At 38.5% G+C, this 14,986-nt stretch overlaps 1 protein-coding gene across 1 annotated transcript in view; it reads left to right on the forward strand.

Annotated features, from left to right (window-relative positions):
• uxs1 (UDP-glucuronate decarboxylase 1) overlaps positions 1-14,986 on the forward strand; it is a 53,172-nt gene that overhangs the window by 21,831 nt on the left and 16,355 nt on the right. The window contains exons 5-9 of the mRNA XM_042426006.1: positions 72-132; positions 1,634-1,814; positions 5,518-5,622; positions 6,503-6,562; positions 6,981-7,102. Of these exons, the coding sequence (XP_042281940.1) occupies positions 72-132; positions 1,634-1,814; positions 5,518-5,622; positions 6,503-6,562; positions 6,981-7,102 (529 nt within the window). The remainder of the gene's footprint in view (positions 1-71; positions 133-1,633; positions 1,815-5,517; positions 5,623-6,502; positions 6,563-6,980; positions 7,103-14,986) is intronic.

The raw sequence follows: 14,986 nt of genomic DNA on the forward strand, positions 1-14,986 counted from the left end.
TTTTGCTTCCTTCTTATTGAGTTTTTATTCCAGATGTCCATCACTAAGAAGTTTTATCTTCTCTCTCACAGTTTTTCTCAGAAATACCCACCTGTGAAATTTCTGTCAGAAAAGGATCGGAAGAGAATTTTGGTATGCCAGAAACACACAACTACAGATGCACAATCACATTACAATAATCAATATACTGAAGTCAAATTTTGCACAGACATTCATGTTCCCCGGTTAAATCCCACTGACTTTAGTGATCCCCTGATGTTTCATCCAGCATTGCTATGAAGTTTACATTTTGTGTTTATGAGTGAAATGTCTCAGCAACTATTGGATGGATTGGCATGAAATTTGTTACAGACATTCAACTTCCTATCTGGATGAATTGCTTTAACTTTGTTGACCCCTGACCTTTCAACTCGCACCAAATTTTAATTTAGTTTCTAATGCTAATTAGTAAATGTTAGCTTGCCAACATGTTAAACTAAGATGTTAGCATTGTCATTGTGAGCATGTTGGCATGCTGATGTTTGCATTCAGCTCAAAGTACTGGTGTGAAATAAGGACTAGATTCTTGGTCGTGGTCTTGACCAGGTGACGAAAAATTCATCAAAATTTAAATTAAAATTCCATTTGTTGCAAGGTTATCATGTATTGATGTTTGTTTCAGTTTTTTCTGTCATTTCTATCAGCAATAATAACATTGCTCTCACCAAATTAATTGCTGAGATCTCAACAGCAACATTGCTAAAAAGAAGTCAGATGAGGCAAGAAACACAAGCAGTCTCAAAATCATACAGGTTTTAAACAAAGCACGTTTCACCTGGGAAATCACAGACACACTGTCTGCACTTAATGCAGAACCCTGCTTGACCTCATGTTTGTAATGAAACTGTTTTCATTTGCTGTAACTTGAAATGTTGTTGTTTAACTGAGTGGACTTGTCCAAAGTGGGTTCACTTTACTTTTGTTTTGCCCCACGGCAGCGGCAACACACTGAAGGTGGTAAGGGGGTCAAGCAGTTTCATAATTGTCAACTTTTTCACTTGGGTTTGCAGGTCTGATTTCATTTTGGCAAAGTTCTTATACAGACTGTGTACTGTAGCAATGTTTCTGTGTTCCCAGTCATATACTTTGGTGAGTACTATGATTTCAAACCTGGAAGGAATGATGGGAAAAACTACAAAAATAAGACTGGGAATTTCCTTTAAATACTGCACATTGTGCATTATATCTTTTTCTTTCTGTGCTTTATTCTCAATTTTGTTACTGTTTATATTTGTACTTGAAAAAAAACTTTGTGAATAGATTATTTCATATGCTGTGAGCTCCATTTTCATTTTATTGAATAGTCATTCTATTTAAATAATGTTTAGCTTACAGATTTTAACACTATAACTATTAACAACAATTATTGCTTTATTGATTTAGTCTTCATTGTCGCCTTAGTATATTGAAAGAATAATTAAACACAAAATCAAGTTTTTTCATGTTACTCTCCATGACGTTAGCAAGCCACCTGTGCCTACCGCAGAGCCACATCCCTGACCTAAGGCAGTGTTTCATTGCTCTTTAAATGGAAAACTGTTATTGCAAAAATGTCCTTCACTGATGTTATCATACTTGTGTATTCTCCCACTAGATTACTGGTGGGGCTGGTTTCGTGGGTTCCCACCTGACTGATAAACTGATGATGGATGGCCATGAGGTGACTGTGGTGGACAACTTCTTCACAGGGAGGAAAAGGAATGTGGAGCACTGGATTGGGCATGAAAACTTTGAGCTCATCAATCATGATGTGGTGGAGCCTCTCTATATTGAGGGTGAGGAAGAGAGTAAATGTGGGAAGTGATTAAGTGGTTTTTGCTTACTGTTGAGAATCCAAGTAGGACCATCTTGGCCAGAGCCAACTAAAAATTCTCAAATTTTGAGGGAGCCAGGGAGGGCTTAGCTCGCCCAAAAAGTGACCTGAACTCCCCCAAAAGCGTTAGTTGAAGATTGGTTGATTATTGATTTTAACTATTTTAAAGGTGACAACATGTCAATATTGTGTTTTTAGCTTGTTTCTGCTGCCCTCCAAATGGCCATAAAATCAATTATTGCAGGTTATGAAATCAAACAGATTACTGCAGAAAGACAGAAGTTATCTGCTCACTTCGTTGCATGATTACCCCTCTATTGAGCTCAGGCCAAGACAAACACATCTATTATGTATAGTTACCTAGAAAGGATTATCTAAAATGTCTATCTTCATTCATTTAAATTATTTTTTCTTTACTTCATAGTGTTTGCTCATCTTTTTTTTTTCATCCAAGAAAATAATCATCCTTTATTCTTTCTGTGGTGACTAAAGCCCTTTTGAATAGCAAATGTCAGCTCTCTGCCTCTGGAAAATGTTTGCCAAAGCAATCATTTAAAGTCATTCAGATGTACAAATTGCTCTCGGCATACAGCAATTGTATGTTATGTATCTAATAGCTTTTATTGGTGAATCCCTTTTTTATTTAATGGGGCAGATACTGTACACAGCTCACAAAATTTGTCTCTTATTGCCATAATGGAGAGATTTTTGTTATGTTAGCAACAGAAAACATTAACACACCAATGGTGCAGGTTTAATGCTAGACATAGGCTCTGAATTTTTTGAGCTCTGAGTTGTCCTCAGTTTATTCTGTCCAGACATAAAAAAAATACTCTACATTGAGTAATGAGATGTGTCTAATGTGGCTTTTCCATAAAAACGTTACCTGAAAAGTCTTCAAATGATGTTTACTCTTTCTCCGTGATTTAAAAATCCCAAATCTATGAATATGCAAAGATTTCTAATTTCAAAAGTTTAACTGCTGAATACAAGATAACTCCTGCTTCACTGAGAAGTCCACTCTGTGTATGTGCACTGGAGGCTTCAAGTTTACACTTCACATTTGTGTAAGTTGCATACTGGACCACAACTGACTTCAAACTAGTAGTGATGTCAAAAATCATGCTCATATGTACCCATCTTAAACTCAGATTTAAGGTGAACACAAAGAAACTTTCCTATTCAGCAGTTTAATGTGAAAACGGCCTTCTTGTGTCAAACTTTGCACATATACATCATTCTGCACAGTGAAGCACAAACACCCAACTGAAAATAGAAGACGAAAAGCACATTTTTGAGTGAAGGGGGAAGTATTTTGTTCAATCTTTAGAGGCTGTCTGAAGCTTGTCTAAACCTTCTTGCCACAACACATCAACACAGACAAAATACTATGGTGCACTACAAAATATCATAGGAAACCATCAACAGAGCTCCGCAACAAAGACAAAGGGTGCCCTGGATTTTTTGGCCCCCAAGGTGAACTCTACCTTGAATTAAAAACAATCTATTAAAAAGTATATTTAAAAGGTCTAGTTGTTAATGGACGGGATGTGTTATCTTGGTTGTTAAGGCCCGGCTTTGAAAGTTATGTGAGCTTGTTAGAGGCAATTAGATCAGACTTTGTATCACTGCATGTAACCTCAAAGTGATCAGAGCCTATATAGGGCACAGTCAGGACACTAAGAAGGTTAAACAGAAATGCACACAGGTTTAAGTCATTGTAAGAACTTTGCTTTCATATCGTTAATTTTGGGGCCGACTCATGATTTTAATCAATTTTTTTCCCTCCCTGTAATATCATAATTTTGTAAAGCTTTGATTGCCTTCTGGCACTGTGTGATGGTATTGTGTAAATGTTAAAAGGTAACATCCATGGGGGTTTGAAGAGGAGTTTCTAGGCTTTATTCAACCAGTGTCAGGCTTAATTTCTTTACTCCATAAAAAATTTTCATACATATCCTTAAAATGTGAATCACTACAAAAACCTAATTAAAAGCAGACATGGGGAGACTTCTTGCTGCTTCAGGATGGCCCTGATGAATGCCACAAGTAAATGGTAATTGGACCATACTTGTATAGCGCCTTTCTAGTCTTTCCGACCACTCAAAGTGCTTTTTACACTGCAAGTCACATTCACCCATTCATACGCTGATGACAGGCACTACTATACAAGGTCCCAACCTGCCAATCAGAGGAATCTAACCATTCACACACATTCACACACTGATGGCACAGCCATCAGGAGCAATTCGGGGCTCAGTATCTTGCCCAAGGACACTTTGACATGTGGACTGGAGGAGTCAGAAATCGAACCACCGATCTTCCGATTACTGGACAACCCATTCTACCTCCTGAGCCACAGCCGCCCCAAACACCGAAATACGTTGGTCTAACAATAAGTTGTTCTTTATGCTTCAAGAGTTGCTGGAGTTTTGACCTCTTTAGAGTTCTTGTTGCTTGCCATCGCATAAAAATCTAACATCAGTGCCTCTGTATTTTCTGGAGGAAATTACAATAAATAGAGAAAGGTTGAGAGATAAGATTGAACAAGCAGTGAAAGAGGAAATAGTTTTGAGTCATGGATCAAGAGGTCAAGTTTTCAATAGGTATAGTGGGTGTTTTACCATGTTCCCAGTTCCATTTAATCTGCAGAGTATCTTTGTTGTGATTCGTGTTCCACAGAATTAAATCCATTTTTCTTGTGAAACCCAATGTACTTACAAATCCACAGGAAGAAGGAAACATTGAATGAAATTTTTTTATAAGTCACATGGACAAGGCTTTGGTCCATTCCCAACTTGATGTTGTATTCCGAACTCTTAACACACACATTATTACCTGCTATCTCGATGTGCACATTAAACTCATCATACATGTTACCAGTTGTACATGGTCAAAAATGTGTTTTGATTCAAACGTATTTGCAGATTCCTCTAAATTCTAACGGCAGGCATCATTGGATGTGTGCAATAAAATTACATTACGACACAATCCACTGTCGCAAGCAACAAAATATATGTTACTGCATTCTAGCACCCAAACACAAATTGCAAGTATTTACACTTATAATCCTCAAAATACACTTGACCTGTACATATACTGTGAATTAACTGTTGCATAAACTTAGATAACACTAGAACATATATAGCATGTGATTATAACAGAAAGAACTAACCAAATATTAGTATGTGCCTAAGTGGCTCTCACAATAGGTGATGAAATTGGCCTTGAAAAGGGTTGAAAGACATGGAGTGACTTAGAAAATTGGATGGTAAGTGGTCCACTTATCATCTTCCAATTTTTTTTTTCAATTCTCTCCCACTTTAAGTGGAAGAGAATTGGTGAGCGATGTTGAGAGAGAGAGTACTTACTTGAAGACATACAAGGCAATAGATTTGTCTAAGTGCACATAATGTTCTCTCAAAGTATCAATGTTATTAGCTAACATTATTACAGAAAACAACAGAAATCGAAATCTCTTCTCCTTTCATGTTGCCACCTTAAAGGATGGCTAACATTAAATACATTCAAGTTAAGGTTTCAAAAACCAGCAGCATTTAGAAAATTTAACACAGGAAATCATTCAGTTACTCTGCCATTACATTTTGCTGCAACTAATGTTCGTTTCAAGGTTAGATTATTAATTTTTCTTCTGCTCTTCACAGTGGACCAGATCTATCACCTGGCTTCTCCAGCCTCTCCACCCAACTACATGTATAACCCCATTAAAACCCTCAAGACCAACACCATTGGCACTCTGAACATGCTTGGTGAGTAAATTCATGCTACTGACTGAGTTCTTACAGTATAAGGGTAGGATTGGTTTGAAACAAGGTTATATGTAAAATGTCCCCAAGACTTTTCTTTTAAATTTTTTGCAAAAAAAACTCAGTGTTGAATCTCATCATATTAACACAATAACCTTATTAGCATATCCACTGGACGAAATGCACATCAATTAAGCCCTCAACTGCTACATCATTAATTCAGCCTGTGAGGGAACTGAGAACGTTCATCTTGTTTGATATTGTTTTCCAAATCACCATTATTATCCAGCAGTGCAACTGTTCCCTCTCTCACACAGATGGCAAATACTGTTAGCATTGCAGCTCTATCTGTAATGGTTCTGTCATGTGTAAATAAAGCCGTTATGAAACATTTATGTTACAGACACCTGTGTTGCAAATCCAGAATCCATTAGTTTAATTAATAGATGAGGCCAACACTGTTACAAACTGCATGTCTGAGAAGGGATAGTGATAATTGTTTTGTGCAGATTGAGGATTTTTTCCCCTGTGATTTCTTAGCAATGTGAGGTGTATTTTTGAGAGGCGTTTTAGAACATCTGTTTTCTTGTGAATGTCTGTGGAAAAAGAATTCAGAGAGCTGTGTTGGCTTGACCATATTCAGATAAAGTATTGCCAAAGCACGGTATGAATAAAATGTAACACACCTAGAATGTATTCAAACCATCGTTGTGGAGGGAAAAGATCTATCACTGAGTAATTTTGTAGATTGTGCAGCCTTGGCAGAGGTATGTGCTGTCTGACAGCTTTCTAGTGTGTGCATTTATCCAAGTTTTATTGCAGGATTTGATCTCCTTTGTGCTTAGACGGGAAGACTGTTCTCACTGTTTTGTTTGTCTCCTAGGCTTGGCCAAACGTGTGGGTGCCAGACTTCTCCTGGCTTCTACTTCTGAGGTTTATGGAGGTAAGAAGGAGGCTTCCTACTCACTCATTCAAGTGCTCTTTACATAACCAGATGTTATGGTTAGCCTTGTTTAAGAGGGAACATTTATGACCCTAAATCATTATCTATACTCGCGTACTTTTGTGCCAACAATCCCAGAGAGAGTCAGAAATTACTACTTGAAATGATTACTTAACTGAACTCTGCAGGTCAGTGAGCCTTTAGTGTTTTTTACTAGTTTAGGTATTTGCTGGGTGCCAAAATGCAGCACAGTTTTCTAGACAGACATGCTGTGAAGGTGTTCATGCTTATGTTATGATTGTACAAGATAACAAAAAGCATGCTATTCCAAATGAGCCTTTGATTCTCTTTGCAGAAAGCTGATGTCATTAGCTTTCAAATTGTGTCTTCAAATGTTGCCAAAATGTTTGTTCTCCAGACCCTGAGGTACACCCCCAAAATGAAGAATACTGGGGCCATGTGAATCCTATTGGTCCTCGAGCATGCTACGATGAGGGAAAACGTGTAGCGGAGACCATGTGTTATGCCTACATGAAGCAGGTATCATTACTGTAACACTCAAGTATGCATTTGAAAAATAAGAAGCCTGAGACAGGTGATTTTCTTGTCTCGTAGCCACACTGTTCAGTATGATTGATGGTCATGTTAGTTACAGTGTGACTTTATCATGTGGTGATTTTTTTGTCCTTTTTCATCAGTAAAATAGTTTGAAACACCACTACAATTCTGCAATGTAACCATTAGCCAAATTGACAATTTGAATAAAATAAAGTAAAAAACAAGATTGAATAAAGTATTGTAATAATGCCACTTTCACACTGTATATGACACAGGATTTTGAGCATGGGTCAAAGCCACATTGGAAACCAAACCTCTGGCCACTGGTTAACGCCATGCCATCACTGTTCACATACAGTAACTGGGAATCCACATAGAAAGCAAGACTTTTTATCTGTTCAATCCACTTAGACTCTGACCTGCGTTTGGACATTTCTGTCCACAGAATCAACTGTCTGTCAGTAGCTCCTGGGGAGCTGAGAGGACAGCAGCTGGCCAAACCACCTTCACCAGACTGACTGACAGCAGAAATTTACTGAACCAAAGTAGTTTTCATGTAGGCTCCAGGGAAAGAAATCGACCATGTTAATATTTACTGATTCATTGATTTTATTTGCCCACCCACCACAGTGGGTGAGGGGAATCTGCCTGTAGTGAAACTAGCAAGCTCATAGGCAGACTGGGATCCTTGATCAATCAATATAGATATGGTTATTAAGTTCAGAACATATAAACAGTGGGATATTTGTCTGATTTAAACAGCTGTCTATGGAGATTATGCTTCACTAAACGGGGCAGAGGAGAGAAAAAAATAGAGACGGAGCATAAAAAAAATGTGGGGGGTCCAAGGGTGACATATGTCAGACACATATCTCTTGGATTCAGTGTCGATTTATACATTTGATAACATGGCATCTGTTCCCTGAGATGCTCGAAAGAAGGATTTTTTTTAATATGTGGATTAGCGGTGATACCCTCGTTTGTAACTAAATTCTAAATATTTTGTACAATGCGAGCATTGTTTTAGTTTGAAAACTCAGGGGTTGCATTTAAGTCTGGACAGGTAGAAACGGATAGTTGTGTAAACGATGATGCAGACACCCACATTTGCTTCCTGATTGGGTCAATCATGATGTGTCCTTCCCTGATTCGTCACGCCTTTATCACGTGATCCCTTTTTGGAAGAAAACAAATGACATCAGCCTTGACTACCAGTGGTTAATTCAACATGGATAACGAATTACAGGTGTTTCTGACCTTGTTGTCTATGCTAGCAGCTGTTGTGCAGTTAAATTCTGTTTTTTATAATGCTACTACTGCCTACATGTGCAGGAGGCAAGCTATTATTTGAGTGATTTGCGACAATTCCTGTGTCCAGCAGCGTTATCAACCCTACATGGAGCGCTGGTTTTGGGTTTGTGGTTCCTGAGGAATGGTGAGAAAACTTTCGAATGTCCAGATAGGCCCTGATCAACCTCAGTGAAAGACTATGTCCGTATGTAGAAAGAGCAACAACAAAAATGAGGGCGTCCGTGGATGTACATAAAAAGGTAGCATTATTTGAGCGATGAGGGAGGACTGAGGGAAATCCGCTAATGCATTTGAACTATCCTGACAAGTTGTCTCAGTCATAATCCGACAAGTCTGTAAGGCCATCACCATGTTCTTGGGGCCAAAACACTGAGCACATAGCCCAAAGTGAATCTGAAGTGAAGTGATCTTGTTTTCAACTTCTACCAAACACACTGTATGCCACAATGCTTGGTGGCAATTGACTGCACTCACATTGAAGTAAAACAACCCCTAGCTAAATCCACAGACTACATCAACAGGAATGAATGTACAAACGTGGTGTGACTACAAGTACTGTCTCATGGAGGTTGTTGTAAAATGGCCAGGTAGTGTGCACAATGCGTGCATATTTGCCAACTCAAAACTGAGTGGAGACCTAAAAGATGGGGCAATTCCCTCCTGCCCTAAAGAATTGGTGGGGGGCGAAGATGCTTTACCCTGTGTTTCTTTTTGGTGATCCAGCTTATCCCCTGATGCCGTACCTCATTAAGTAATACCCCAATGGCGGAGTTACTCCACAGGAGCAATATTATGGGCTATCACTTGGCAAGGCATACATGGTGATCGAGTGCTTATTTGGGCGTATGAAGGCACGGTTGGTGACTTTGAGGAAGACCTTAAACATGGAAGACCTTTCTTTTGTTATCTATCTTGTTTTATTCTGCACAACTATTATGAAGTTCACAAAGAAACTGCAGGGTTTCCCCTATAATTATACAGGCCTAGTGGCCCGCCAGGCCAAAAAAATATTTTTTTAATGCCAAATATCCATTCATTTGGAAATCAATAGCAAAATCAATAGTTGCCTCTGTGCAGCGCTGTTCCAAAATGTGAGTGAACTTCTTTGTTGTTGTCTGGGAAACTCTTGGTAGCATAGCTCCTTTAAGGAATAGGGCAGTGTGTAATGTGTGTGTGTAGCGAGTGGTTGAGTGAGTGCAAGCGGTAGAAAAGTGACAGTGAATGCGAGCAGAGCAGAAGAAAAGGTTAGCAGTAAGTTGTCAATCTGGCAGTAAATGTACAGTACAGGCTACAGTGAGTCAGTAAAAAATGCTCATTCTCCAGACAAAGAAAAGTCACATCTGTTGTTTCCCCAACTGCTGGAAAAGTGAAGGGGGTTAGCTTCCAAAGTTAGCAACAATGGGTTAGCCCAACCTGACAATGCTAAACAGACAAACAGAGAAGGGGGTCTTTCCTGAGCTTTGCTCAGTGCATCCACAAATCCCCAATTGGAAGTAAAAAATAACAGACGTGGCCGAAATTATTGGTACCCTTGCATTTTATTGAAATAATGCACCATTCGCCCTGAACAGTGTTGAAATTAAAAGATATTTTATTATCAATGCATATCTATGTTTGGTTTGCAGTGGAACAAAAAAGTTGTGAAAATAAGTGAATTCATGTTTATTCTACAAAGACATACTAAAATAGCCTGGACAAAATTATCGGTATCCTTTTAGAAATTGTAAGAAATAATTGATTTTTAGTGATAAATTAAGCAGACTATTGTGTTTTATCTTATAATCACTCATGCAGCCAGTTTAATAGGAGAAAATTACTCACTCTGTTGTGCCACTGTGTGCATCACATTGAACATGGAAAACAGAAGGAGAACTAGAGAGTAGTCTGAAGAAGAAGTAGAGGTAGAAAAAAGGTAATAGCCAAGCATGATAAACGTAAAGGTTTCAAGACCATCTCCAAAGAGTTTGAAGTTCCTGTGACCACTGTTGCCAATATTATTAAAAAGTTTAACCCCATGGAACTGTAGCCAACATCTCTGGACGTGGTCGCAAGAGGAAAATTGGCCCGAGATTGAACAGAAGGATTGCTCAAATAGTTGAGAAAGAACCAAGGAAAACTTTAATACAGATCCAATCTGATCTTCAAGTTCAAGGTACAATAGTTTCAAGTCACACCATCCATCACTGTCTGAATGAAAATGGGCTCAGTGGTAGAAGACCTAGGAAGACCCCACTTCTAAGAGGGAGACACAAAAAAGCCAGATATCATTCTAGAAAAATAAAATGATGCTCAAATCAGTTTTGTGTGACTGTAAGAAAGTAAACGGTGTCTGTGAGTAGAAAATGAATTTGTTTGATGCATCAAAGTTTAAAAGTTTGCTAGTATATGATAGCTTTGGTTAGCCTGCTGTTAGTGTGTTCAGCCATTTTGCAGTGATGGAAGAAGTATTCAGATCCTTTACTTAAGTAAAAGTACTAATACCACATTGTGAAAATACTCCACTGCAAGTAAAAGTCCTGCAATCAAAACCTTATGTAAGGAAAAGTATATAAGCCTTATCAGCAAAATGTACTTAAAGTGTTCAAAAGATACAAATGTAGGCTAAGTAAGGCACAAACATGAACAGTGCTTTAAAGTGTGAACCACAGCAAGAAGAGCTCTTTAGTCATTTACAGATGCGTATGTTCTCTGTAGTCACTGTTCAGTGCAGGTGAACTGTACTCCTGGAGGGGCCTTCTTGTGGGCGTGTGAGCATGGAGTCATATAATGGGTGGTACCTGAACCCACAATATGCTGCATCAGCAGCTCAATATTAGAGTTCAGACGGTCCATCGTACATGACCGCCAGCTCATTGTTTGAACAAACTTGTCGTCGGTCACCTCTAATTATTGAAGGACGAGCCTCTTAATGTCCATATCCTCCTGAGCAATGGAAACTTCTCTTGAGTCTCCTGCAGCCACTCAGGCTGCAGCCACCGGGTCTCTGGCGTCAATTTGTCACCATCTCTGCAGACAAGGCATCCTCTGCAGCTCCGTCCCCAAATGGCACGGACAACAACCCAGTGCCAGGCAAGCTGACAATTGAATCCACGGCCTCCACTGCCACATTGTCACGTCGCCGGTCTCAATGTCCCCCTGTTTGAGTAGCAGGAAGTCCTCCCCAAATAGACTCACAGAGCTAAAAAAAGAGCAAGGCTACCTGCCTATGGCCACTTTTTCTACCCGAATCAACTGCCTGCCTGTATCTGGCATCAGTCAACAGATGTCAATAAGTATGATGAAAATAAGTATGATGAAAAATTCCCAACATACTTCAGCACAGTATCAAGCAAGCTCTTGAAAATTTCATGCTTTTTTTTCCAAAAGACTTTTTGATAATTTTTTCCTGTTCTGAATTGATTGACGCCAGCCTTTAATGATCAGATATGACCGACTCCTCTTGCCTTTCCTTTAGGCAGGTGATATTTATTTATCTGCCTCTTCTTCTCCTGGCCTGCTTTCAATATCCAGCTGTCAGTCATTTGTGCAGAAAGACGAGGATATCACCAATTCCATCTATTGCCCAGTCATGTAATCAAAATTCATTAACATTTGAAAAGTGATGAGTATAGGTTATGCAGTGGTTGAAAAAACGTGTCTTACCTGCTCCTCAGACAGAAGGGAAATGTAAAGAGAACAAACTATTCATCAGTTGATTTCTGAATGACAGGTGTCATGACACATTTTAAACAAAATCTTACCAGCAAATGCAGATCCTGATAATGTACATGGCAAGCATCCACAGCAATATTGACAGTCATGTGATTTAGCTCCCCAATTTTATAATTAGAACTAGTGTAATTATATGGATTGTATGAATACCAATATTGATACTGGTTCTGCTTATCGATATTGATAATTGTTACACTTACTTATTGGTACACATTCCTCCATAATTTACGCTGAAACTTATTTACTGTTAATTTTTTATTATGACAGCATTTATGAAAATTGCTGTCTGGAGGTTTTGCTGCTTATTTATCACAAAGTAAACTTAAAGTCTTTCTCAAAAATTAGTTTGTCGTATTGATACTTCAATTGGATTTTTGAGCTTCACTGTGCAGAATGATGTGTATGGATGTGTGAGTTTAACACTCGAAGGCTGGTTTTAAATTCATCTGCTGAAGGGATAAATTGTCTCTGTGCTCTCCTTAAATCTCATTTGACAACTGCAAGTACAAGCATGATTTGTGATATCACTACTAGCTTGAATCCAGTCATGTTCCAATGTGCAACTTACATAAGTGTGAAACCTGCAGTGAACATACAATGATAATGGACTTTTCAATGAAATAGGAGACATTGTGTCCAGCAGTTGAACATTTGAGATTAAATATATTTTAAGATTCATTTTGGATTTTTCAATGAGGGAGAGGGACATCATTTATTTTTTCATGTCTTAAAACATGTCTGGAGAACATCTTTTAAATAAGACTATAGAAGAGTTGTAACCACAAGGAAATAAACAGCAGCAGATAATTGTTGCTATGTAGTCATTATGTGACTATTTTTAGAAACAGCTGATCATAGCATCCTCTGTGTAATTGTAATAAATATAATAGGTTAATATTGTATTGTATAATATGTGTAGATGCTTTTCCCATCATTATACATTGAATCTCAGCTTCAGCATCTCCAACAAGCCTTCATGTGGTGAACATTGGTCTTATGTGCTCTTTCCAGTTGCCACTTAGTGGACTGGCTAGACTGGTGAAAGGATGTCTCAGTTATAAGCCTTCTCTTCCAGATGGAGGTTCACCTGTTAAAAGCAGTAACTCAATATACGTGCAAATGAAGGTGCTTCACAGACATCTAAAACATGAGATTAAGCATTTTAATGTGCATATATTAAAGAGCAGAGAGATGCTGATGGTGTTGCTTTCTGAGGTTAATAACTGTGGAGTTGTTTTTTTATGGTAATGGTGTTGACTTGAGGTTGACTTGCCACATCATTTTGTACATCCAAGCTGCTTGCCAACATTCATCAGGGGAAATGGACTTGCTGCACATATTTTCTTATTAGTTTGCCGGTGTTAGATGCAACAGCTATTGCACTCATACATCTTCATTTACTACGTTAACATATGTCAGGCCATCCTTCCAAGCAGTTTAACCTGACTGCTATAACTACCGTCCACAGAGGGTAGATGACAACTTGCTCTGCAAGGGTGGCAAATGATGAAAAACACATCTTTGTGACATTCCAGTGACACAGATAAATATACACATACACTAGTCATTTAGGGGTTAAAGACAAGTATCACAGCCACAGCCATTTTTAATCTAATCAAATGGTATGTTCATGTCTCTAAGAAGGCGTCACACAAGTGTTAGGGTGGGAAACCTGCGGTTGATTGCATTGCTGGATGAAGTCGTATCAATTCCTAACATATCGTAATGTAAATCCATCACCCGCAGGGTTTCACACTTACTGTTATTTAAGGGGCACTTGTGCCATTCAGTTTAAAAAGTTCTTCAAAAATATACCTTATTCACATTACAAAGGAGCAAAGTGACTTTTGATTTGATTTTTTGTTCTTTAGTAATCGGGACCACACAACAAACTGGGATATGCTTCACTAATGCAACTGTTTTCAATTTAGAGATTCTGCCCACAAACAGCCTGATTTTTTTTTTTTAGGCAGTTAAGGTTGTGGTTTGGTAGCATTTATCAAATCTGAGTTCAGTATCATCAGCTTGTCAAATCCAAAACCATTCATATCTCTCATTGAATATATTTAGATTTTACTTTAAATAACTAAAACTCAAAGATTCAGTTGAGATCTATTGCCTGAGAAGGCAGAAACATTTCAGTTTTTAGTGACAACCTAATCAAAGTTCACAAACTGTAGCTACAACCTGAGAATGTGATGAGCGGCGCAAGATATGAAATGTTGATTAAATACTAGGGTTGGGCAATCGTCTGTATGTCTGATATGTCTGTTTTCATATCGCCATATTGTCACTATCAGAGATTGGGATGCAGCCGGATGCTGTGGACAGTGGTGTGCAGAGCAAAGCTTATGTGAGCTGGCATGTGGAGACTGGAGCTGCAGATACAGTTTTGCCAGATTACACAGTGCAGTTGTCAAGATTGGCAGATAGAAAAGAGATCCAAACGGGTTGCTTTAAATTTAGGAGCAGGGTCACTTGCCTGATATACAGTGATCATCATCTCAGCATGCAGACATGCCACTCCAACAGAAACATCTCATGTAAATGCACAGTAGGGAGCAGATTTTAGATTTTATGTCCCATTACAATTTAGTTCCTTAAAATCTGCTGGGGAAAGAAATGCCGGGAAAAAAATAGTTGTCACTTCAATCATCGATAGCTGATCTGATCCACCAGTCAGCACAAGCCTTATTTTTCACAAGCTACATGCTCCATATATATCAGGTCTTGAGTCAGAACTATTAAATTAAATTGATAAGCTTTAACTAATGATTATGGGAATTTAAGTTTAACTGGGAGACTCTGACTTCCCAAACTGACATGACACTATCTGCAAGATCA

This window comes from Thunnus maccoyii, chromosome 11, assembly GCF_910596095.1.
Source record: "Thunnus maccoyii chromosome 11, fThuMac1.1, whole genome shotgun sequence".
Classification (NCBI taxonomy): Eukaryota; Metazoa; Chordata; class Actinopteri; order Scombriformes; family Scombridae; genus Thunnus; species Thunnus maccoyii.